This window comes from Mus musculus, chromosome 7, assembly GCF_000001635.26.
Source record: "Mus musculus strain C57BL/6J chromosome 7, GRCm38.p6 C57BL/6J".
Lineage (NCBI taxonomy): Eukaryota > Metazoa > Chordata > Mammalia > Rodentia > Muridae > Mus > Mus musculus.
In genome coordinates, this window is record NC_000073.6 from 105,656,826 (window position 1) to 105,683,276 (window position 26,451).

The 26,451-nt window shown below is 41.2% G+C and overlaps 1 protein-coding gene across 1 annotated transcript in view; it reads left to right on the forward strand.

Moving 5' to 3' along the window:
* Dnhd1 (dynein heavy chain domain 1) overlaps nt 1-26,451 on the forward strand; it is a 71,025-nt gene that overhangs the window by 6,050 nt on the left and 38,524 nt on the right. The window contains exons 5-13 of the mRNA NM_001370803.1: nt 62-265; nt 349-459; nt 11,621-11,777; nt 16,965-17,219; nt 17,326-17,463; nt 17,595-17,646; nt 20,969-21,231; nt 21,322-21,565; nt 25,954-26,111. Of these exons, the coding sequence (NP_001357732.1) occupies nt 62-265; nt 349-459; nt 11,621-11,777; nt 16,965-17,219; nt 17,326-17,463; nt 17,595-17,646; nt 20,969-21,231; nt 21,322-21,565; nt 25,954-26,111 (1,582 nt within the window). The remainder of the gene's footprint in view (nt 1-61; nt 266-348; nt 460-11,620; nt 11,778-16,964; nt 17,220-17,325; nt 17,464-17,594; nt 17,647-20,968; nt 21,232-21,321; nt 21,566-25,953; nt 26,112-26,451) is intronic.

Sequence of the window (26,451 nt, forward strand, 5' to 3'; positions counted from 1 at the left end):
AAATTCTTTGGTTCTCACTGATCAGACTTGGATTTTGTTGTTGTCTTTTAATTATAAACAGCCCTTACAAGCTGGTGGCAGTGCCACCAGACAAGGTGAATCCTGAGCACTACATCTTCTCTCCCTTTGGGATCCTGCATATACATCCTGTGGAGGGCAGTGAGGCAATGACACTGGGCACTTGGCACCGAGACTGTGCTCTCTGGCGTGAGCTCCAGCGCATCCCATTCTTTAAGAATTGCCTCTTGCGAAAGGCGTTGACCTGGTAGGTGGTGGCAGGGAGGTCTTGGATGGAGCAATGGATGAAGGAAATATGAAAACACATCATCACTCACCTTTAACTTGTAGTTGGAAGAAAAATGTGAGGTTGTGTGGGCTGCATCGGATCCAGACTTTCTTGAAGACTCATCTGCTCTCGGCTATTCCTCATTTTGGAGCTGGGATGCTCCATATTAACAGGTGAGGTATTACAACACAACAGCCATGGACTTTTAAATGTTAAATACTGGGTAAGGTGGTGCATGCTTGTAGTCCCACTTCTCAGAAGGCTGAGGCAGTAAGATCAAGAAGTTGGCCTATGCAACTAAACAGAGCCTATCATGTCTTTGGTTGTTTGGTTTGTTTTTTGTTTTTTGATGTACATATGTGTGTGTTGCAGTGCTAGGGATTGAATCTAGTGCCTTCAACATAGTAGGTAAGTGCTCCACCACTGAACTACATCTCCTATCTTCAAAATGTTGTGTCCATAACCACAAAAACTTATTTGGACAAAAAGCATACCATGCCCATTCATAAAATTCTAAGATACAAAAAAAAAAAAAAACCCTACAAAGAAAAACTCCCTAATTTTGTCATCCACAAATGATCTCTAAGAACATCTTATTTTTCTAATTAGTCCTATTACATATATAAAATATGATCGTATGTTACATGTTTATATAACCAATATTCTGAATGTATCTCCATGTAATTACATGTTCTTTTATACCAACTTGTCCTAAATACAACACAATTAATTACCAAGCCTGTGGGTCAAACTGTATTTGAATCTAAAAACTCTATTTTTTTTTCTGGAGCTGAGGACCAAACCCAGGGCCTTGAACTTGCTAGGCAAGCGCTCTACCACTGAGCTAAATCCCCAACCCTTAAAAATTCTTTAATCTCTCTTCATTTCTCCCTCAAACATACCCACACTCTTTTGAAAGTTGGTTATTATTTTATCACTTCTTTGCCTTTCCTTCATGATGGTTCAGGTATATTCTATGATAGGAATTGCAAGCTCAAATGCCCAGCGAGCCTAAAGTGGAGATACTAGTAGAATATAGTGATCAGATGCAAGATCTTAGAGATTGTGGCACTGAAGCCTGAGGATTGAATCTGTAAAAGACAGTCACTTCTCAGTTCCAACTAAGTGATACTATAGAATATAGGTCTAATATGATCAGCTAACCTTAGTGCTTAGAATTTCCCGGAAATCTACATTTCATGGTAAAATTTAAACTTTCAAAAATTAAATAATAGTATTTTGGTTGTGTGTGCGTGTAAGTCAGAGAGCGACTTGGGAGAGTCGGTTCTTTCCTTCCACTGTGTGGGACTTGGGAGGTCATCAGGCTTAGTGGCAAATGCTTTTACCTACCAAACTATCTTACCAGTTCTAAAAAATTTTAACTTTTTAAAATTTGAATATTATTTGGGGTCAAATTTTAATTTAAAAAAATGTGAGGTTCAACTCCTAGCCATATACACTGTAAACTTTTCAGTCTGAATTTGGTACATTGGTCACCAGTTTGCAGCCTCTTTAGGCTGTTACCATTCTCTGAACTTGCCTAGTCATCAAAATGGTTCTTGTCTTGTTTTTGTTTTCTGTTTTGTTTTTCTGGTTGTTTTATTTTGTTTTTGAGACAGGGTCTCATATACCCCAGGCTGGCCTGTAATTTGCTCCCCAAGTGTGATGGTTTATATATGCTCAACCCAGGGTGTGACAAGATTAGAAGGTGTTGCCCTGTTGCAGTAGGTGTGTCACTATGGGTGTGAGCTTTAAGACCCTCATCCCTAGCTGCCTGAAAGTCAGTATTCTTCTAGCAGCCCTCAGATGAAGATATAGAACTCTCAGCTCTGCTGCACCATGCCTGCCTGGATGCTGCCATGCTCCTGCCTTGATGATAATAGACTGAATCTCTGAACCTGTATGCCAGCCCCAATTAAATGTTGTCCTTTATAAGATTTTCACTGGTCATGGTGTCATTTACAGCAGTAAAACCCTAAGACAGAAGTTGGTACCAGGGACTAGGGTATTGCTGTTGTAGACCTGACCATGCTTTTGTTTGGAAGAATGTGTATTTTGGGACTTTGGATTTGGAAAGCAGTGGAATGCTTTAAATGGGGCTTAATGGGCTGTCCTAGTAGGAATATGGAAGACTTTGTCACTGAGAGTAATTTAAACTGTGCAGACCTGGCCCAAGAGGTTTAAGTGGAGAATTTCAGTATGTGGCCTAGAGACTGTTTTTGTGCGATTTTGGTGAAGAATGTGGCTGCTTTTTGCCCTTGTATGAAAAGTCTAGCCCAGGCTAAGGTAAAGTGATTTATATTAATTACATTGACAAAGGAAGTCTCAAAAAAGCCCAGCAGAGACTCTGTTCTCTGGTTAAATCTCACGAAGAACATTTTGAACAAGCAGAGTAAGCTTAGAAAGGAAAAATATAAAATATATGATATTAAAGGGGGTGAAATTTAGTTGAATCCTGTGTTCAAGGACGTTAAATTGAGTTAAGGAAGTAGTGACTTTGAGGTAAGATCCCACCCAGCTGCATTTAGGTCCAGGCATTGTAGTACAAACCTTTAATCCCAGTAGATAAAGCCAAACAAATCTCTGAGTTCAAGGCCAGCCTGAACAGAGCAAGTTCTATGTGAAGAAAAGCTTATGTCCAGGTGTGGTAGTACACAATTTTAATCCCAGCATTGATAAAGTAATAGATCAAGGGGTGTAGGGGAGGGCTGGAGAGATGGCTCAGTGGTTCAAAGCACTGACTGCTCTTCCAGAGATTCTGAGTTAAATTTCCAGCAACCACATGGTGGCCTACAACCATCTGTAATGGGATCTGATGCCCTCTTCTGGTGTGTCTGAAGAGAGCTACAGTGTACTCACATACATAAAGTAAATAAATAAATCTTTAAAAGAATAGAACGGGGGGGGGGGCATGTTCCAGCTTCAGCAAGCAGCAGAAGTCAGCAGCTTTTTGGACATTTGGCTCTGGCTTTAGAGTCAAGAATAGAAGGAACTACTGGGACAATTGATGCTGGTTAGCTAGAGCTAGGAAATTACTGGTGATTAAGAAGAGACTAGCATCACCGAAGTCAAATCTTCTGGAAATTTTTTTCTGAGAGCACAAAGACCTATGTTCCAGAAATAGCCAAGGTTGTACCTCATGCTGCAGCTGTACTTGGTATTATGTAAGAGTCACTCCAACTCCAGAATCAGTCCCTCAACACCTAGAGGGAGCTCCACTCCCAGGCACTCTGACATACCCAGGATCCCAGGATGCCAGGAGCTTGCTCACAACAGGATATCAGGATCCCAGAGTTAGCTTGAATCCTAGGAACTCTGATACACCCAGGATCAAAGGATCACAGGATCACACAGACAGCTGGCCTCTGAGGAGTTCTAACACAACCAGGATCACAGGAAGGACAGGTTCCAGTCAGATAATAGCGAGAGCAGGTAGCACTAGAGATAATCAAATGATGGGAGGCAAGTATAAGAAAGAACATAAGCAACAGAAACCAAGGTTACTTGGCATCATCAGAACCCAATTCTCCCACCATAGCAAGTCCTGGATACACCATTACATCAGAAAAGCAAGATTCAGATCTAAAAGTCACTTCTCATGAAGGTGTTAGAGAATTTTAAGAAGGACATAAATAACTCCCTTAAAGAAATACAGGAGAAAGAGGAAACACAAAAATCCCTTAAAGAATTATAGGAAAACACAAACAGGTGAATGAAATGAACAAAACCATCCAGGATATAAAAATGGAAATAAAAATAATAAAGAAATCATAACGGGAGACAACCCTGGAGTTAGAAAACCTAGGGAAAAAAATCAGGAGTCAAGATGCAAGCATCATCAACAGAATACAAGACATAGAAGAGAGAATCTCAGGTGCAGAAGATTCCATAGAAAACATAGACACAACAGTCAAAGAAAATGCAAAAGGCAAAAAGCTCCTAACCCAAAACACAATGAAAAACCAAACCTAAGGATAATAGGTATAGAAGAGAGCAAAGATTCCCAACTTAAAGGACCAGTAAATATCAACAAAATTTTAGAAAAATTCCCTAGCCTAAAGAAAGAGATGTCCATGGACATACAAGAAACCTACAGAACTCCTAATAGATTGGAACAGAAAAGAAATTCCTCCCATCACATAATAGTCAAAACACCAAATTCACAAGACAGTATTAAAAGCAGTAAAGGAAAAAGGTCAACAAACATATAAAGGCAGACCTATCAGAATTACACCAGACTTCTCACCAGAGACTATGAAAGCTAGAAGATCCTGGGCAGCTGTCATACAGACCCTAAGAGAGCACAAATGCCAGCCCAGGCTACTATACCCAGCAAAACTCTCAATTACCATAGATGGAGAAACGAAGATATTCCATGACAAAACCAAATTTACACAATGTCTTTCCATAAACCCAGATCAACAAAGAATAATAGATGGAAAACACTAACACAAGGAGCGAAGCTATACTCCAGAAAAAGCAAGAAAGTAATCTTTCAACAAACCCCAAAGAAGATAGCACACAAATATAATTCCACCTCTTAACAAAAATAACAAGAAGTAGCAATGACTTTTCCTTAACATCTCTTAACATCAGTGGACTCAATTCCCCAATAAAAAGACATAGACTAACAGACTGGATACATATATAGGACCCAGCATTGTACTGCATACAGGAAACACGCCTCCGTGACAAAGACAGACACTACCTTAGAGTAAAAGGTTGGAAAACAAGTTTTCAAGTAAATGGTCCCAAGAAACAAGCTGGAGTAGCCATTCTAATATTGAATAAAATTGACATTCAACCAAAAGTTATAAAAAAGGATAAGGAATGACTCTTCATACTAGTCAAAGGAAAAAGGTACCAAGATGAACTCTCAATTCTGAACATCTATGCTCCAAATGCAATGGCACCCATATTCATAAAAGAAACTTTACTAAAGCTCAAAGCACATCACACCCCACTCAATAATAGTGGAAGACTTCAACACCCCACTCTCAGCAATGGACAGATCATAGAAACATAAACTAAACAGAGAAACAGTGAAACTAACACAAGTTATGAACCAAATAGATCTAACAGATATTTACAGAACATTTCATCCTAAAGCAAAAGAATATACCTTCTTCACAGCACCAAACGTACATTCTCCAAAATTGATGATATAATTGGTCACAGAACAGGCCTCAACAGATACAAGACGATTGAAATAATCCCATGCGGCCTATCAGATCACCACAGACTTAAGGCTGGTCTTAAATTCCAACAAAAACAATGGAAAACACACATACACATGGAAGCCGAACAACACTCTACTCAATGATAATGGTCAAGGAAGAACCAAAGAAAGAAATTAAAGACTTTTTGGAATTTAATGAACATGAAGACACATCATATCAAAACTTATGGAACACTATGAAAGCAGTGGTAAGAGGAAAACTCATAGCTCTAAGTGACTCCAAAAAGAAACTGGAGAGAGCTTACACTAGCAGCTTGACAGCACACCTGAAAGCTCAAGAATAAAAAGAAGCAAATACACTCAAGAGAAGTAGACAGCAGGAAATAATCAAACTCAGGGCTACAATACAAAGAATCAACAAAACCAGGAGATGGTTCTTTGAAAAAAAAAATCAACAAGATAGATAAACCCTTAGCCAGACTAACTAGAGGGCACAGGGACAGTATCCAAATTAATAAAATCAGGAATGAAAAGGTAGACATAACAACAGAAACCATGGAAATTAAAAAAATCATCAGATCCTATTACAAAAGCTTACACTCAACAAAATTGGAAAATCTGGATAAAATAGACAATTTTCTAGACATATAACAACCAGGTGCCAAGGTTAAAACAGGATCAGATAAAATGTCTAAACAGTCCTATAACAGATAAAGAAATTGAAGCAGTCATTAATAGTCTCCCAACTAAAAAAAGCCCAGGACCAGATGGGTTTTGTGGAGAATTCTATCAGACCTTTAAAGAAGACCTAATACCAATACTCTTCAAACTATTCTACAAAATAGAAACAGAAGGAACACTACCCAATTTGTCCTATGAAGCCACAATTATGCTTATACAAACCACACAAAGACCAAACAAAGAGAACTTCAGACCAATCTCCCTTATGAACATTGATGCAAAAATACTCAATAAAATTCTTGACAAACAGATCCAAGAACACATCAAAATGATCATTTAGCACAATCAAGTAGGCTTCATCCCAGGGATGCAGGCATGGCTCAATATACAGAAATCTATCAACATAGTCCACTACATAAACAAATGCAAGAAAAAAAAACACACATGGTCATCTCATTACGTGCTGAAAAAGAATCTGACAAAATTCAGCATTCCTCCATGTTAAAAGTCTTGGAAAGATCAGAAATTCAAGGCCCATAACTAAACATAGCAAAAGCAATATACAGCAAACCAGTAGCCAACATCAAAGTAAATGATGAGAAACTTGAAGCAATCCCACTAAAATCAGGGACTACACAAGGTTGCCCACTCTCTTCCTATCTATTCAATATAGTACTTAAAGTTCTAGCTAGAGGAATTAGACAACAAAAGGTCAAAGGAATACAAATTGGAAAGGAAGAAGTCAAAATATCACTATTTGCAGATGATGTGATAGTATATTTACGTGACCCCAAAAATTCCACCAGAGAACTCCTACAGCTGATAAACAGCTTCAGCAAAGTGGCTGGATATAAAATTAACTCAAACAAATCAGTAGCCTTCCTCTACTCAAAGGATAAACAGGCCAAGAAAGAAATTAGGGAAACAACACCCTTCACAATAGTCTCAAATAATATTATATACCTTGGTGTGACTCTAATTAAGCAAGTGAAAGATCTGTATGAGAAGAACTTCAAGTCTCTGAAGAAAGAAATCGAAGATGGAAAGATCTCCCATGCTCATGGATTGGTAGGATTAATATAGTAAAAATTGGCCATCTTTCTGAAAGCAATCTACAGATTCAATGCAATTCCCATCAAAATTACAAATCAATTCTTCATAGAGTTCTTTTTTTTTTTTTGCTTCTTTTTTTTCTTCATAGAGTTCTAAAGTTAGAATTTGCAATTCATTTGGAATAACAAAAAACCCAGGATAGTGAAAACTATTCTCAACAATAAAAGAACTTCTAGGGGAATCACCATGCCTGACCTCAAGCTGTACTACAGAGCAATAGTGATAAAAATTGTATGGCATTGGTACAGAGACAGATAGTAAGATCAGTGGAATAGAATTGAAGACCCAGAAATGAACCCACACAATATGGTCACTTGATCTTTGACAATGGAGCTAAAACCACCCAGTGGAAAGAAGACAGCATTTTCAACAAATGGTTCTGGCTCAACTGGTGGTCAGCATGTACAAAAAAAGAAAAATTACCCATTCTTATCTCCTTGTACAAAGCACAAGTCCAAGTGGATCAAGGACCTCCATCTAAAACCAGATACACTGAAACTTATATAGGAGAAAGTGAGGAAGATCTTTGAACACATGGGCACAGGGGAAAAATTTCTGAACAGAACACCGATGACTTATGCTCTAATATTAAGTATCAACAAATGGGACCTCATAAAGTTGCAAAGCTTATGTAAGACAAAGGCCACTGTCAATAGGACAAAAGGTCAACCAACAGATAGGGAAAAGATCTTTACCAATCCTACATCCGATAGAGGGTTAATATCCAATATATACAAAGAACTCAAGAAGTTATACTCCTAAGAATCAAATAACCCTATTAAAAATTGGGTACTGTCTTAGTCAGGTTTTCTATTCCTGCAAAAACATCATGACCAAGAAGTAGTTGGGGAGAAAAGGGTTTATTCAGCTTACAGTTTCCACATTGCTTTTGATCACCAAAGGATGCCAGTATTGGAACTCAAGAATGTCAGGAAGCAGGAGCTGATGCAGAGTCCATGGAAGGATGTTACTTACTGGCTTGCTTCCCCTGGCTTGCTCAGCTTGCTTTAGTTTAGAACCCAAGACTACTAACCCAGAGATGGTACCACCCACAAGGGGCTCTACCCCCTTGATCACTAATTGAGAAAATGCCCCACAGCTGGATCTCATGGAGGCACTTCCCCAACTGAAGCTCCTTTCTCTGTGATAACTCCAGCCTGTGTCAAGTTGACACACAAAACCAGCTAGTACAGGAACTGAGCTTAACAAAGAATTTTCAACTGAGGAATATTGAATGGCCGAAAAAGACCTAAAGAAACGTTCAACATTCTTAGTCATCAGGGAAATGCAAATCAAAACAACCCTGAGATTCCACCTCACACCAGTCAGAATGGCTAAGACCAAAAACTCAGGTGACAGCAGATGCTGGCAAGGACCTGGAGAAAGAGGAACACTCTTCCAATGTTGGTGGGATTGCAAGCTGGTACAACCACTCTGGGAATCAGTTTGGTGGTTCCTCAGAAAATTGGACATACTACTACCTGAGGACCCAGCTATACCACTCCTGTCCATATACCCAGAAGATGCTCTAACATGTAATAAGGACACATGCTCCACTGTGTTCATAGCAGCCTTATTTATAATAGCCAGAAGCTGGAAAGAACCCAGATGTCCTTCAACAGAGGAATAGATACAGAAAATGTGGTACATTTACACAATGGAGTACTACTCAGCTATTTTAAAAGATGAATTCATGAAATTCTTAGGCAAATGGATAGAAATAGAAAATATCATCCTGAGTGAGGTAACCCTCAGAACACACATGGTATGCACTCACTGATAAGTAGATATTAGCCCAAAAGCTCCGAATAGCCAAGATAGAATTCACAGACCACATGAAGCTCAAGAAGCAGGAAGACCAAAGTGTGGATACTTCAGGCCTTCTTAGAAGGGGAACAAAATACTCACAGGAGCAAATATGGAGATAAAGTGTAGAGCAGAGACTAAAGGACAGGCTATCCAGAGACTACCCCACCTGGGGGTTCATCCCATATACAGTTACCAAAGCCAGACACTATTGTGGATGCCAAGAAGTGCATGCTGAAAGGAGCCTGATATGGCTGTCTCCTGAGAGGCTTTGCCAGAGTCTTACAAATACAGAGGCAGATGTTCACAGCCAACCATTTTTCTGAGTGCGGGGTCCCTAATAGAGGAGTTAGAGAAAGGACTGAAGGAGTTGAAGGGGTTTGCAACCCCATAGGAAGAACAACAATACCAGACCCTCCCCGAGAGCTCCAAGGGACTAAGCCATCAACAAAGGAGTACGAATGGCTCCAGCTGTATATGTAGCAGAGTATGGCCTTGTCAGGCATCCATGGAAGGAGAGTTCCTTAATCCTAAGAAGGCTCAATAGATGCCCCAGTATAGGGGAATCAAGGGTGGGGAGGTGGGAGTGGGTGGGAGGATAGGATAGGGTTTTTTCAGGAAGGGGGGACACTGGGAAAGGGGATAACACTTGAAATGTAAATAAAATATGTAAGCATCACCAAGGTGGTACTGGTGTTGAAAGCATGAAAGGGTTAAGAAGAGCAGCTGAGGCTTGGCACTGTGAGAGACCAGGGAAGGCCATTGGTGAAGGTATAGCCTCAGGTGCAGTTGATGGCCCAGGACTGAAGGGGTCATGCGAAGGAATTGAGGGTTGGCACCATGAAGAGAGCCTTTGAGAGGCTATTGGTGAAGCCTAGTTGCAGCAGAAGACTCCGGCATATTGGAGATGCCAGTACCATGGGATGATCACCAAGAACAGCAGTATCAGTGGAGTGGATCAACCTGAGCTTAGAGTGCTACAGGGGGCAGAGCTGGAAAAGTCACATCAGTCCTTTGGTGGAACCCAGAAGATCATGTGTGGATCCAAGACATTAAAACAAGAAGCTGTAACATTGAAATTGCCTTGGAGACCCCAAGATGTTTGAGATGCCAGAGTCATGGGTTATCTGCTGAGGAAAGCTTCTAACGGAGTGGAACCAGCCCAGGAGAAAGAAGTTTGTTGCAGTCAACAAAGATGAAAAAGGAGTTGGAGATCTAGACTGTTTTGTCATCAGACATGGAGATGCAGAGTTTGGAGTTTGTCTAGCTGGTTTCCTGTCTTGCTTTGGGACTTACAGTTAAATGATTGAATGAATCTCAGAAGAGACTTTGAACTTTGGACTTTTAACATTGTTGAGACTGCTATAGACTATGGGGACTTTGGAAGTTGGACTAAATGTATTTTGCATTATGCTATATTTAGGTATGCCCCCCCCCCCCCGCAGACTCATGTGTTCGAACAAGCCTATGGGGGCCAGGGAGTGGAATGTGATGGTTTATATATGCTTGGCCCAGGGAGTGGCACTATTAAAAGGTGTGTCACCCTGTTGGAATAGGTGTGTCACTGTGTCACTGTGAGTGTGGGCTTTAAGACCCTCATCCTAGCTGCCTGAAAGTCAGTATTCTTCTAGCAGCCTTCAGATGAAGATATAGAACTCTCAGCTCTGCCTGTACCATGCCTGCCTGGATGCTGCCATGCTCCTGCCTTGATGATAATAGACTGAATCTCTGAACCTGTATGCCAGCCCCAATTAAATGTTGTCCTTTATAAGATTTGCGCTGGTCATGGTGTCTGTTCACAGCAGTAAAACCCTAACTAGGACACCAGGCAAAGGCTAGCTTTGAACTTCTTACCTCAAGCTCCTAACATTTAGGATTGTCAACATGCCTGTTGATAGTGTAAATCTTGGATGGATTGATATGTTTGAATCTAGAGCCTGGATACTAGAAAGAGAATTTACTCTTTGAGCCTCAAGTTAATGGCCTGCAAACTCCTGCAAGGATTTCAGCCACACAGTGCTAATAATGAGAACTAAATGAGATTATAGAAATAACATATCATATACAATGCCTTTTAGGGGGTCTGGAATAGATACCATATATCCACCCCCATCTTAAACATCCTGTATATTTATTGGGATATGTTCATATTTTTCAAGGAATCTCAAGAGCTGGGAGACAGGGAGGGCAGAGAACAGGAACAGCTTCCTTGGGAACAGCCAAACACAGAGCATGCCTGTCAACCTTGACTGTTCGGGACCTTTGTTTTTCCTTATTCCCAAGAAGAAGTCTCTTGTCTTTTCACATTTTAGGACTTATCTGAGCCTCTCTTGAAAGAAAACTCACTAGGTATAAGTATATGTGCATTCTACGAAGCTTTTCCAAATAATTCCCCATCTGGTAACTTTCTGGTCTTAAGAAGCTGCTGTTGGTTTCTGAGAATATTACAGTCTTTGTAAACATCTGCTCCATGAACTGGGTTGGGAAGAGTTCAAAGGTGTTGAAAGAGGGATGACTGGGGCACCTGCTCTTACTAGCTTATTTCTTGATTCTAGGCTTCTTCAAGAGTTTCGTTCTGTGTCCTGGCTACCCAAAGAGCCAGATAGGTCCTATGAGCTGGTGGACCTGCAGAAGGCAATAGCCAAAGAGAACCACAAGGCTCTTCGAGTGCTCTGTCACTTTCTGAATCTCTGTACATCCATTCTTCAACTGGTAAGAGGCTCCCTGTCATTGTGAGACTTTTCTCCAACCCCAGGATCTCCAGAATTTCATTTTTCTCTTCGTTAAGTTACTTCTGGGACCCCTGCTGTTGGATTAGGCAAAATTTTCTCCTTAGCAACAATAGTTTCTATTCTGCAATAGATGGATCAACAACAAGTGAGCACAAGATGGGACTCTTAACTTTCCCTAAAGGTTGTTCCTGGCCTAAGACCAGGATGGAGAAAGTGTGTTAACAGTGTCTGTTTTGTCCAGTGTTTGTGCTAACATGAAGAAATTAGAGCATTAATGAAATTAAGAACTGGAATCCTAACCTTTCATGCTTCTGGGATTATCTTTTACCCTATGGCAAGCCTCAATGGCTAGTAGATGCATACAATGACCGAATCTTCCCTAATTGACTAGTTTGTATCTGAGGTCCACATCCTTGTCTAATAGTCTGGGCTGTCTTGTCTGGTTCTTGCCTCTTGTCTCTGATCTATGATTATGTTTTTGTTTGGTATTTAAACCAGGTGCCTTATGGCAGTATTCGGAGATGGAACACTTGGAAGGTAATAGGGCCAGGAAGGTTCTGCCTCTGCCTCCCTCGCCTTCTTAGCCCTTCCACTTTTCCCCTTAACATAGTTTTCCTCTCATCTGGAGGATGTGGAAGGAAGCCTGTTCTCAGGCTCCACAACTGTGAGAAAATAAATTTCTGTTCTCTATAAATTACCTAATTCCAAGTAATCTATTAAAGCAGAACAAATGAACTAAGACCACCCACTGTGACTGCCTTCTGAAATGGAAGATAGTCCTGTGGTCTGTGCCTTCCATCAGAGGGACCCAAGGCTCTTTTCAGATAGTTAAGCTATGGGATATACACTTTTAGTTTGCCAAAGAAGTGTTTGGTGTACATGGAAAAAAAAACTCTCTACATGTCTGGAGCCAGAGTGCTGTGTTCACTGGTGTGTGTTGTAATGTTTTCCCCCTCTCACAATGTTATTATACATTGTAAATGTAAATTCTATATCAATTATAAGACAACAGAAGTTTGCAGTTTACTTTTTAAGCATTTTAATTGTGTTTTTTGGTAAACAGAAAGGTTTGTTTTTTTTTTTAAGTTTGGACTTTCTTTTTTCCCATTTATTTATTTATTTATTTATTCACTTTACATCCCAATATCAGACACACACACCCTCTGCCTCCTAGTCCCCTGCCTACACAGATCCTACCCTCATACCCCCTCCACAAATGGAAATTTTTAATTTTATTTTTATCTTTCAGTTTATTATTTATATTTATATATGGTTTTTATTTTTATGTGTATGGGTATTTTCCTTACATATGTGTCTGGGCATGACATTTGTGCTGGTGCCAAGAGAGGGCAGAAGTGGACATAGGATTCTCTGGACCTGGAGTTACAATTGAGTGTGAGCTATCATGTAGGTACTGAGAATTGAACCTGGCTGTGGAAGAGCAGCCATGTCTTGTCTGCTGAGCCTTCTCTCCAGCCCAAGGTTTTACTTTCTTCATATTTTTTTTTCAGTGCTATCAAGTCTTTTGGGTTCTGGTTTAAAATATCTCTACTTACTTTCGAGATATTCTCATGTTTTTCTATAGTACTTTTACTACTTCATCTTTAGATTTAGGTTTATAATCTGTTTGAAGTTTTTGTATATGAGGTGAGGAAGGAGTCAAAATTAATTTTATTCTCCATTAAGACTCTTCTTTCTCCATTTAATACTATTGACCTTCCTTTAGGTGTATCTGTACAGGTGTGTGCATTTGCATGTTTACATGCAGATGTGTGTATAGGCCAGAGGTTGATGTCAGGTATGGTCTTCAATCACACTTCGCCTTACCTGTTTTTTAAGACATAGTTGTGTCTTATCAGTTGTGGAGACTTGTTGACCAGTGAGAACCCTGGAATCCACCTGACCCCAGCTCCAGCTGTAGAGTCAGATTCCAACTCCTTAACCTGGATGCTGGGATGTGAACTTAGGTCCCCATGTTTGTGAGGCAGGCGCTGTACATCCATCTCCCCATTATTTCTCACACTGGTTATCTGTAAGTGTCTGTCTCTAACATCTGTAGCATTCATTAACCTGCCCATGTCTTTTTCAGGAGCACACTGATTTCATTATTACAGCTTTCTGATGAGACTTTATATCTGGTATTGCAAATCCTACCCCTTTTCTGCAGATAGCCCTGGCTGGTTTGCTTCTTTGAATTTCCACATTAAGTTTGAAATTAGATGGTTCTTTTCTACAAAATAACCTGCCTACCTATTGCACTTTTCCTTTCCCTTCCTTTCCTTTCCTTTCCTTTCCTTTCCTTTCCTTTCCTTTCCTTTCCTTTCCTTTCCTTTCCTTTCCTTTCCTTTCCTTTCCTTTCCTTTCCTTTCCTTTCCTTTCCTTTCCTTTCCTTTCCTTTCCTTTCCCCTCCCTCTCCCTCTCCCTCTCCCTCTCCCTCTCCCTCTCCCTCTCCCTCTCCCTCTCCCTCTCCCTCTCCCTCTCCCTCTCCCTCTCTTTTTCTCTCTCTCTCTCTCTCCTTTCCTTCCCTTCCCTTCCCCTTCCTTCCTTCCTTCCTTCCTTCCTTCCTTCCTTCCTTCCTTTCTTCCTTTCTTTCTTTCCTTCTTTCCTTCTTTCCTTCTTTCCCTCCCCCCCCCTCTCTCTCTTTCTTTTTTAAATTTTAAAACAGGGTCTCTCTATGTAGTTCTGACTGTCTTGGAACTCAGTACGTGGACTAGAATGTCCCTAACCCCCAACAATCCTCTTGCCTCTGCCTCCTAAACCCTGTCATTAAGCGTGCACATCCCCACACCCAGCTTCATGCCTTTACTACTGCTCTCTCAACAGCCGTAATAGTTCCTAATGTTTCTTTCTTTCTTTCTTTCTTTTATTCATTTATTTTTATTTTAAGAAAAGACAAGATGTAGACTAGGAGAAAAAAATCTTAGTAAAGCATGTACTCACTGAAGGACATATCCAAAACACACAAAGAGCTAGTTCCTAATGTTTCTAACCTCTTTCCAGGATCATGGATCTTTTTGTGTTTCGAATTTGTTACTTTCTCTTACCCAAGATTCTGTGCATTAGATTCTTGAACATTTTTCACTAGGCCATTGTTTTCTAATTATTGCTCCACTACCACTCACTGTGGGTAAAAGATATATGCTTGAAATGAAAAGAAATAATTTACAATATGAGGCAGATTTCTATTATTTCAAGCTAGAAAAGTGTTTTGTATATTTTTTGTATATTTTTTCCTTCATAGTTCTGAACATTGAACCCAGACACTTATAAGTGCTAAGGCAAGTGTTCTAAAGAAACCAAATTATAAATTACAAAATATCAGTGCATGTTTCCACATTGAATTTTAAACTTTAATACCAAAAACACAGTTTTAAAAACTAAAAGACAAGCATTACTGCATAGAGTCACTTTGTCTGCTGCTGCATGGAACAGAATGAAGCCTTGCCCTGCCGTGGTCACCTTCCGGAGACAGGAATGGGAGATGTGAGCTCAGGAATCCTGCAGCTGGGCACCAAACTATTCAAACCAAGATGTTTATTGGTGCTGAATAAATGCACTCATTTAATGGGCATTCCACTGCCCATTAAAACACAGCATCATGAAGAGTTAACATAGTTTTGAGACATTAAAGAAATATGTTCTTTTTTTTTGTGGCTCTCTCTTACTTACTTACTAAGAGTTTTTTAAATTAGGAATAGATGTTGAGTTATGTTTAACAGGTTTAAAAGAATTATAACCTCCAAGTTATTGTGACTAGTACTGGTATTTTAAAACTGTATACTGATTATGTTTTTCAGTAGTAATTATTATTGTCATTTGTATGGTTTTATGCTGATTAGCAACCAGGGGGCCCTTTCAATGGAAGGCATTATATTTGTCCTCAAAACATATTCAAACAATGGAACTACTGTATACCAAATATTATGTCAAACACAGGGAAAACCCCTGAAAGGTCTGATGGAGACTCCCTCCTTAAGGCTCTTGCAAGAGAGTGGGTAGGTTTTACGGTTTTAGAAAATGAAAATGTAATGATGATGTACTTCCTGTGGGTGGTGACCCCTAGAGGGGCTGCATAGCAGATAGCCTGCATATCAGATATTTACATTATGATTATAACAGTAGAAAAATTACAATTGTGAAGTCACAATGACACCACAACATAAAAACTGCACCAAAGGTTAACAGCAATCCAAAGGTTGAGAACCACTGTATCAGACCATGAAGGGCTATGAAGTGTGAAATAGTAGGCCTTGAGGGTATCAGTAAAGCAAAGAAGATGACACTTCTCCAGTTTTGAGGATGGGTTTGCTTAGGGCTCTTTATTCTCAGAACACTGACACCTGGATTCCTACAGAACAGAAATAGAATGCGCAGCCACTAGTCAGCTCTAATCACAGGCTCAGTAGAGCATGGCGAGAAACAGAGAGTCAAGGGCCATCATTTCTGTGTGTCCAAACATCGCTTTTCTGTATCTCTCTTAGGTTCCCCAACAGGACAAATGCAGAGACTTGAAAACTCTCAGTCTTTGTCAGTTTAAAATCTTCCTAGTCTGAGAACCCATGAAGAGACTCCTCACACCAACTTCCCTTCAGTTGAAAGTCTATGTCAGTTCCCATAAAGCTTGTAATACAATATAAGGTGACATTATATTTCTCAGCAGGCTCCATTAATCCAGACCTAATGGTTAGAGTCTAAAGCCTGCAATCATTGCTGGCTTTGGCCATGCAATGCTTATCTACTCTTTGCCTTGTGACACTCTCTATGACCTATATTCAACTTTTTCTAATTGGGTTCTATTCTGGAGTTTGTTTGTTTGTCTTGAGGCATAGTCTCATAACTCAGGCTGACCCTTAGCTCCTGATTTTCTTGCCTATATATTACAAATGTTGGTATTACAGGTATGTACCACCAAGGTCAGCTGCCTTATCCTGTGGTCTATCCATTGATAGGCCTGGCCTGTCGCATTAGCACATGTGTCCTCTAAATATAAATCCTCTTGCATGTCTTCTCAAGTCATTTAAAAGTGTATGGAGTCAATCTCTACTAACAAGGAGCCTTGCACGTGCATGTCTGCATTCTAGACACCAAGGCCTCATTGTTTGCAGTGAGACGCTGCTTCACTTCCCATCCCTTGTCTTCAGTGTGTTTCTCCTTTCTACTCTGAAAGATTCATGAAGACACATATCAAATGCAACAGGGCCTGCAGGAGAGAGTGCAAAACTGGAACAGGATCAGGAAAGGCCAAGGCTCCATATACCTTCAGAGGACGCTGTGCAGACATCTGGAGAAGAAGCTGAAGCAGGCCGAAACATGGTTGTTGAAGTTGGGAAAGTTTGCCCGCCTGATTGACTACATGATTTGTCAGAACCTTGTATCCATCTTAGAAGATGAAATATCTTCCTTTATAGCTAATACTCTGCAAGTGAGGTGGTGGGTGGGGTGGGAAGGCAATCAGAAACCAGACCATATGGGGGTGGGGTGTGCACTTTCATCTGACCCTACAACCACTCCTGATTTTTCTTTTATAGGCCCCAAGGCAAAACCCCTTTCTCTTATCACAGCTGGTCTTTGATGACAATGGTCAGTTGTCACCTATGCCCCGTGTTGAATCTATAATCCAGGGTCTCATTAAGAGCCTGCAGTCTATCAAGACCTCTGCCTTAAAGGTTTCTGACTTGGGCAGAGGGTGGGCTCTTGGAATTCCTAGTCCTATCCTCTATGAAATCTGAAGTTCTCAGCCTGATTAGAATCCTATTATTTCTCTATTTTTGTTCCTTCTCTGTCTCCTGATGTGAAGGTACTGCAGTCTACAGATCTGAGGACCTCCAGAGATCTCCTGTATTCTGAAGGTATTTAAAGGGGCTAAGATGGGACAGGAAGTCTGAATGGAGGGGAGGGGCACATGTAGACTGCAAATGGCATAAGAAGTAGACAAGAGAGTCAGCCAGTACAGGTCAGACCTTGGATGTAATAGGGCAGCTCTAAGCTGGTTAATGTTCATGCCTATTGGGAAGTAGGAGAGTCTAGAGGGAGTTGTGTTCACTAATCCATGTGCTTATTTCCATGTGCTTGCTAATTCATGTGTGTGATCGGTGTGTGGGTGTGTGTGGATACATTGTCTGTTCCCTGATTCACGTCACATCCCAGGTTTTTTCCATTTTCACGTGCACTTTCTTTTCTGTTGAGTTTCATTGCTTTCCTAATGCTCTGCTTGCTCAGCTTCTGCTTTAGCTCCTGTGGCTGTGCGATTTATGATAAGGAATATTGAGATTTGAGTTATTAATCCTCAATTAAAAATACCCTTTAATTAAAAATGGTTTGTGCATTGGTGTTTTGCAAGGGTGCTGCATCTCTTGAAGCTGGAGTTGTGAGCCATGTGGATGCAGAGGAATGACCCTGGTCAGCTGGAAGAGCAGCCAGTGCTCCTAACCACTGAGCCATCTCTCCAGCCCAAAATCTCAACTTTGTCAACCATCCAAAAGAAAATACATCTTGATATCACTTTGTGTGTGTGTGTGTGTGTGTGTGTGTGTGTTTCAAGATAAGGTAACAACCCTGGCCCTCCTGGAACTTAATTTATAGTCCAGGCTGGCCTTGAACTCATAGAGATCCACCTGCCTCTGCCTTCTGAGTGCTGGGATTAAAGGCATATGCCAACATGCCTGACAACATCACCTTTATTCAGGGTAATAATGCTGTCATAAAAAAATCATTAAAAGCATTAGATAAGTTTTAATTTTCTATCCAACTGGTATATCTTCATGAAGAAGAATGAGAAATGACGTTAGTTTTATGGGATCATTCACAAGAAGGAAAAGGTTCTGGAAAAGGAGTCTGTATTTTGTGTAGATAAATACATATAGATCACATTTGTTGGAGACATATTTTCAAAAAGCAAGTTTAGATTAAGTGGCAAAAAGTATTTGTGTTTTACATACTCATAAATGCTGGTATCTTGAGGCTATGATTGGCTTGGCCCACTCACTGGTACTTTGGGACTTGTGCCTTTACCCTAGTTGTTAAAAATATTACCTATTTGAGTTCCTAATTGCTTTGTCATTTTCATGTGAGTATTTTCAGAGATTTAAAATTAGTTTTTATTACTGGCATCTTAGAATCAGTCCTGGTGTTAACATTGTTATTGTTTCTATGTGGAACAAGCTATAAGGTATTATTAAGCCAGAAAAGGCTGGAAGGTTATTACAGAAGTGTTTCCTATCCTTATTGTCTGGCCCAGGAGTTTCCAGGTTCTTGACATGCTATTGAAAGAATTGAGAGATCACACACAAATAGCAAAGCAGCAAGACGTTTTATTAAAAGAGACAGTACAGGACCCACTGCAAGGAAGCAGCAGGTCACTTGGGCTAGAGTGCCAAGAGCTTTCAGCTTCCTTTTGTGGGCTCTATGAAGAGGAAGAAGAGCTAGTTGCTAAGTGGTATGGTGTGATTGATTTCTTTGTTTGAATCAACAGGCTTGGGTTATGCAAACCTAACTTTGTTGTGCCTGTCTTTTCCTATGATGAATCTGATTTTGATCATAAGCATGCCCAATTATGCATAGACATAAATAGTAAATAGAGGATTTACCCTAAAAGTTTGCTCTGAACATATTACTGTGCCAGAATTCAAAACTGGTTCACACTGAATTGGACCCCTGCCTCTAGCTCCTAGAAATATTCTGCAACATGTCTGAACTAACCACAAAAGGGGAGTTACCAAGAAGTTGCTAAGGGAAATAACTTATTCCACGGTTTGAAGTAGAGTTTACCCTTCAATTACATTTCGATGCAGGTGGGGATCCCAGGTTGTTAGCAATGGAATGTTTTCATAGTGTAAGCCAAGCAGAGTCCATATTTCTTAGCTATCCTCTGCAAAGGCAGTGAAAGACAACAATGACATGGCTTGGGTGAATTTGGTCAAATGATGGTGGGTGTGGGGAGAATTTGCTGGATTCTGGGTATAGTTGAATGTAGACTTCATGTGTCAGTGTGGTTGTTTGAAGGAGAATGGCTCCCATGCTTCAATACTTGCTCCTCTGTTGGTGGAACTACTTGGATAGTAATGGGAGGTGTGGTGTAGCTTTTATTTTATGTTTCTCTTTTCTGCTACTGTCTCCTAACCATATCTTCTCTGGCTCATTCTTGGCTCAACTGTCACCAACTGTCTTCTCTAACCCTGCTCTCTGACCCTATTCTCTATCTCCTGGAACCTCCCCTCTTCTGCCAGCTGTATCCTATTATTCTCTGACCCTAATCCTATTCCTGTGTCTCAGCTTTTGCAGGCTTTTCTTAGGTCCCAGAATTCTAGGAGGCAACCAACTCTGAAGGGCACATGGTCCTTTGAAGGGCTAGGCACACAAAATATATCACACCTCAGTGTAGCCTGTTGAAAAAGTGCTATGAAGACAGGCTTTGAAGCTTCAGAAGTCTCCCACCCTTCCTAGTGTGCTCTCTGCCTCCTGCTTGTAGTTTTGAGATGTGAGCTATCAACTGTTCCTGCTGGCATGCCTTTTTACCAAAAGTACTGACACTGGCAATTAACCAGTTCCTAAAATGTTACTGGGAGAAGCCAGGCCCAAGGATAATTTCTTGGCATAGTCAATCAACATGCAGCTGTTTCTCTCTTTCTTTGTTCTGTAGAGGGCAGACTACTAAAGTGCATTCCCAGTCTCCTTGCAGCTAGATAGCCTATGTGATGTAGGTTTTGACAATTAGATCCATCTGAGCTGTCAATTCAGAATTAAGTTGGAGAAAATGAGGGGAGGTTCCAGGGTCATAGAACAGTGTTAGAGAAGAGAGTTGGTGACAGTTGAGCCAGGAGAAGCTGAGTCAGAGAAGATATTGTTAGGAGACGTTCCAGTTAGCCAGATTCTAGATATTCAGTCTATAGTACTTTTGCTTTTCTCATCTCTTAGTTACTTTGAAACTCACTTAATAAGTTGTAATAATTTCCCTTACTGCTTACAGTAAATTCTATTATCAGCATGCGAGTTCTGGCTGATCTGTTCCATCCATGGATTTGCTGTACTGTGTTCATTAATGTTGATGATATATGAATAGACTCATCCAGAAGCAGGAAATAGGAGCATAGTGTGCAGTGACTGTGTGCAGTCATGGTAGAGAGAAGGGCTTTAGAGAGTGCTCATGGACTATTATATCATGTGTTCCACTAGACAACAAAGACCAGGACTCAAATGCAGAATTCCTGATGCCCAAGTTTCATGGAAAGGCCAGCGATGCTGTTCGCCTCTTCTGTGGCCCTAACGTAGGATACGTGTGGCCTTGGAAGTCTCATGCAATTACTGATGTCCTGGAAGTCCGTGGGCACAAGCTACGGGGTCAGTTTCTGCACCCCAATTATGATCATGTGCAGGAGGACTTGGACAAGAATGCTGGAATCCAACAGGCACTTGCTGTACAACAGTCACTCTTGGAGGTGAGAGCAGAGGTTGGAGGAATTGGCTGCTGGCTGCCAGCTCCCATTACAGCTGCTGACTTCTGCTTTACACATTGTATTTGTCCATAGGACATGAGGCAGGAGGTGCAGGAATTCTGCAATAAACACAAGTGGGTAGAAGGCATCTATGAGTTCCTGAAAGCCTGGAGCTCTCAGAAGCTAGAGGACCTGAGAGGCTCTCCTATTAACAATTATGTAAATCTGGTAATCCAACTGAAAAAGTGGCAGGAACGTGTCTCCAATATGTCTGTCGAATTACTGACAAAAGGCAAGTTGCTGTTCCTGAGTGGCCATGATGTTCAAGAAGAGTTGGGTAAGTGCTTCTTGTCCTCCCTATGTCTTCCCTCCATACATCCATGCACATGGGTTACCATGGGGCTAGAATATCCTCTAGGAAGCTTTGCTTCAGGTCCCTCTTTGTACCTTTGGGGCCTTCCAAAGATCTAGCTCCTAGTCCCTTCTTTTTACCATAAAAAGTATGGCTTTTTGGCTTTCCTGAATTTCACTTTGGAATTCCCTATATTCATTAGGAATAATGTTCCAGTTAATGAAAACATTTCTATTCCTGTAAAGAAAGGTCAAACCAAATATGACTAAGAAGCTTAGCTTGAGCTTGGATTTCTTCATAGAGAGTCTTGGGAATCTAGGACACCCCTTTCTTGAGTGTAGTGCTGCTAAAATTTCTACCACCATCTGCATGCGTGAGAAGCTCCTCTTTGTTCTTGCCTCACACTGTCGTCCTACCTCTGTGGGCTGTGGCAAAAGAGCACACTCTTCCCAGGTAATGAGGACTCTTCTCATTGACAGCAGCCACACTGGGCCAGCTCAGTCTACTTTGAATATTTGGTCAGTTCAGAATTCTTAACACTACTGATATTTTGTTTTTGGTTTCTTGGTTTTTTTGAGACAGGGTTTCTCTCACTTTGTAGACCAGGCTGGCCTATGAACTCAGAAATCTGCCTGCCTCTCCCTCCTAAGTGCTGGGATTAAAGGCGTGCGCCATCATGCCCGGCAACACCACTGATTTTTATTCTCAAGTATTCTCTGCTCCATTTTGCTTCCATAGGAACCCTGGCACCAGGGCAGCCCACCACATTGTACAATATCTACACAGAGTATAACATTCTCTTGCCTAGTCTTAGCCCTCTTGACATTGATGATTTAGGTGCTGCAGTATTAAAAAATGGTGCAGCTGGGGTGTGCTCTGTGCAGATTTTCCCTTTTCTGTTTCAATGTATGTGTGTGTGTGTGTGTGTGTGTGTGTGTGTGTGTGTGTGTGTGTAGTGCAGTGCACATTGTGTAGGGTACAGGGTGTGTAGGGTATGCAAGTACCAGCAGAGGCTAGAAGAGGGCATTGGATTTCCTGGAGCTGGTGTCATGTCCAACATGGGTTCTGGGAAACAAACTTTGGCACTCTACAAGAATAGAAAGTTTTCTTAACCTTTGAGCTGTTTCTCCAGCCCCAGCCTTTGCTGAATCTGCACAGCTGTGACACCTGTTGTCATGGAAGCTCTTTGGGAGTTTAATGAAGTCTTTTTCTTGTCTCTTGGGTTTGCCACTTGTTTGAGCTGACCACTTCTATGTTACCTTAGAATCCCTTATTTCCAACACAGAAACCGCGTCCAGGTTCAGTGAAATTAATGTTCTGCTATCTGTGGTATCTCTGGTCATTTGGGACCAGGAGGACTGGTAAATATTGGGTTCATCTCCTTTCTGCCACAACATAGCACACTACAACTTTTACTATGCAGTGACTGCGTACGATCAACACAGGGAGCCATTTAAGGAGGCCTCTTCTCAAAGTTCCATATAAAAGTGGGACTTAAGAACATTCTGGTCTGTTCCCTCTTCAGTCCATCTACTTTTTTGTTTCATTTTGTTGTTGTTGTTGTATTTTCTTTTTTTTAAATATTTATTTATTTTATGTATGTGGATACACTGTCGCTGTCTTCAGACACACAAGAAGAGGGCATCGGATCCCATTACAGATGGTTGTGAACCACCATGTGGTTGCTGGGGATTGAACTCAGGACCCCTGGAAGAGCAGTCAGTGCTCTTAACCGCTGAGCCATCTCTCCAGCTCATTGTTCTATTTTCTTTCTTTTTTTTTAAAGATATATTTATTATTATATCTAAGAACACTGAAGCTGTCTTCAGATGCACCAAAAGAGGCTGTCAGATCTCATTACAGATGGTTGTGAGCCACCATGTGGTTGCTGGGATTTGAACTCAGGACCTTTGGAAGAGCAGTCGGTGCTCTTAACCACTGATCCATCTCTCCAGCCCTGTTGTATTTTCTAAACAGGTTTTCTCTCACTGTCCTGGAGCTCACTCTGTAGACCAGAAGAAATCCAAGCTCTGCCTGTATCTGCCTCCCAAGTGTGGGCATTAGAGGCTTGCTCCCTTATTTTGAGCCCTCCTGTCATGTCACACTCTACTAGGTCAAGGCCAATTATTGATATTCCTGGATCTGAGAACTCTGGCTTATAGTCTCTTATTTTTTTCATCTCCCCTCTACCCTTTCTTACTTCCTGTGGGAAGAATGGCTTATGCTGTCATGTATTAGCTATGAGCTGGCTGGCCTCACAGAAACTTATAGTGAGGTAAATTAGGAAGCCACTGCTTTGCTTCCTTAGGAAATATGGAGGCTGTTTTGATCCTCTCACAGGCTCAACCATAGTACCTATTTACAGGAGTAAATACTGGACTCATCACACAGACAGACAGACAGACAGACAGACAGGCAGGCAGACACACACACACACACACACACACACAAACACACACACACACACAACCACCACCACCACCACCACCACCACCACCACCACCACCACCACCACCACAAAGGCCAGAGGCCTGCTTTCTTTATGAAGGTGGGAGCCTTTTGATAGCACCTGCCTGCCTAACCGTCCTGGCTATTGCTCCCTCCTGGATGAATGCACAGACCTCATGAGTTTTTGTGGGCCACTGAGGCTTCCATCTCAGGGGCAGGGCTTTCTTCTAGCAAGGCAGGACTGGCTCATTTTCTCTGACTTGGGCAGGCTTTTCTTTGGCACTGCCCCAGGAGTCTTTATTTTCTTTCTCATTTGTAGACCCCAGGATCCACTGACCTCTTCAAGTCTAGAGTTGAGTGTCCTCGTACCCTATCTCTGTTTCTCACTAGCTTTGTGCTGTAAGACACTCAGCTTTGGTCTCTTTGTAACTGAGGCAGGCTAATGTGTCATGCTAATGTGTCATGCAGGATTACAGGAAGAAAAATAAAATATTTTTTCCGTTTTTTTGGCTTTATTTTTTTAATTACTTCTAGAAGTGACTGATAGGAACAATGGCATTTTTATTTCCTCTTATTCTCTGTCTGCTTCAGTCTCTAGCTGACCATTCTTGATGTGAATTCTGCTCCTTTTCTTTCCAAACTCACTTGAACAGAGAAAGGTAGAAATACACCACACCCAACTTAATACCAAGTCTCTGCCTTTCTCCCCCCTTTTGATATCTCTCAAATGTTTTCCAGTTCATGTCCAATCAACTCTTGGCTGCAAGGAGCCCTAACACTTGCTCACACCATTGCCCCTTCACATCACTTACAGCACTGCTGCACTCCCACATGGTCCTCCTGGTACCACAGCAGCAGCCTTCGGTGGCCTGGTGGCATCCCCACCAAGGGGGAAGCTCTGTTCAGCACAGGTGCTCTTCAAAAGTTCCTTCTTGCTAGGTTTCATCAGATTCATCTCTTAGTGCCTGGTTCTCTTGTATATGCTTTCCAAGTCTCTGAAAGTGCCATTCACAGTGGATCTCAATTGTTTGCCCTCCAAACTCACTATTCTACCTATCAGTTGCATAGATGCTAATAGGGGGGCAGGTGGGTTTACTTTTCTATATAACATTATATAGTATATATAATAAAAGGAAATACATTTGTTTTGTGTGTGTGTGCTCACGTCATGTTGCATGTATGCACAAGCCTGAGTGTGTGGGTGCAAAAGTCAGAGGACATTCATGAGAATCAGTTCTCCCCTTCCACCATGTGGGTGCTGAGGATTGAACTCAGGTCACCAGGCTTGCTAGCAAGTACCTTTGCCCATCTGAGACATCACTACAGTCCCCTTATTCCTGCTTCCTGAGACAATGACTTTGTTCTTATTATTAACCCTATGTCCATCCCAATGGCTTTGCTTAAATCTGCAAAAGCAAAAGATATGCTAGGCTTGGTGGAAGATGAGAGTAAGGCCATGTATTCAAAAAGCCCAAACCAAACCAAACCAAACCAAACCAAACCAAACCAAACCAAACCAAACCAAACCAAACCGAAAAAGGCAGCTTTAATCCTCTTCTCAGTGTCCCTTCTCCTAGAAGACAGACAGACTCCAAAGGAACACAGATAAGGATTCATGAATGTTCACTTCCAGGTTGCTTGGAGTGTTAGGACTGTTCGTGCATTTAATTCAATACCCTCCTCTTCAGAGGCCGCCTCAAGCCTTCTCAGGGCCCACTTCTCTTTATTACACAGGGCTGGTTGCTCCAGGCAGTTCAGAGGATTTATCACAGTGAGAGCCCCCTGTGCTTGTCCCTTTATGTCCATATGTTTACCTCTATTGTCATATTATGAGGAAACGTTCTGTCTTACCCATTTTCTCATGTATATTAATTTTATATGCTTACTTCTACATATCCCCTAACACCATATACTCTTATTGCCAGGATCCAAGTTAAATAACATGAGGAAGAACATTCTTGAACAGGCGCAAAATGAATGCTGGAGCCGTAATCAGCAGCTGATGACAGAACTGACAGAGTTCTTGCGGGTCTTCCAAACCATCAGCTCAGACATCCATGCCATTGCACAGTGCTCCCAGAAAGTGAGCTTTCCTCATCCTTTCTTCCTCATATATATCCAGGGCCTGGCCTGCACAAAGGCTCAGCACACTCTTCTTTAGATATTTGTTGCATTCTTTACGGGGGTTTGACAATCTTAAGTCATGACTGCATTATGTCATCTGCCCTTGCTGATTCTTGACCTATTTATGGGGTACTCTTCTTCTTCATATAAGGAGCAGACCCCTAAGGAACAAGAGAGAATCTTGCTTTAAGACATTAGTTCTCAACATGTGGGTCATGCCACCTTTAGGAGTCAAACAATCCTTTTACAGGGGTCATATATCAGATATTTATATTATGATTCTTAACAGTGAAATTACA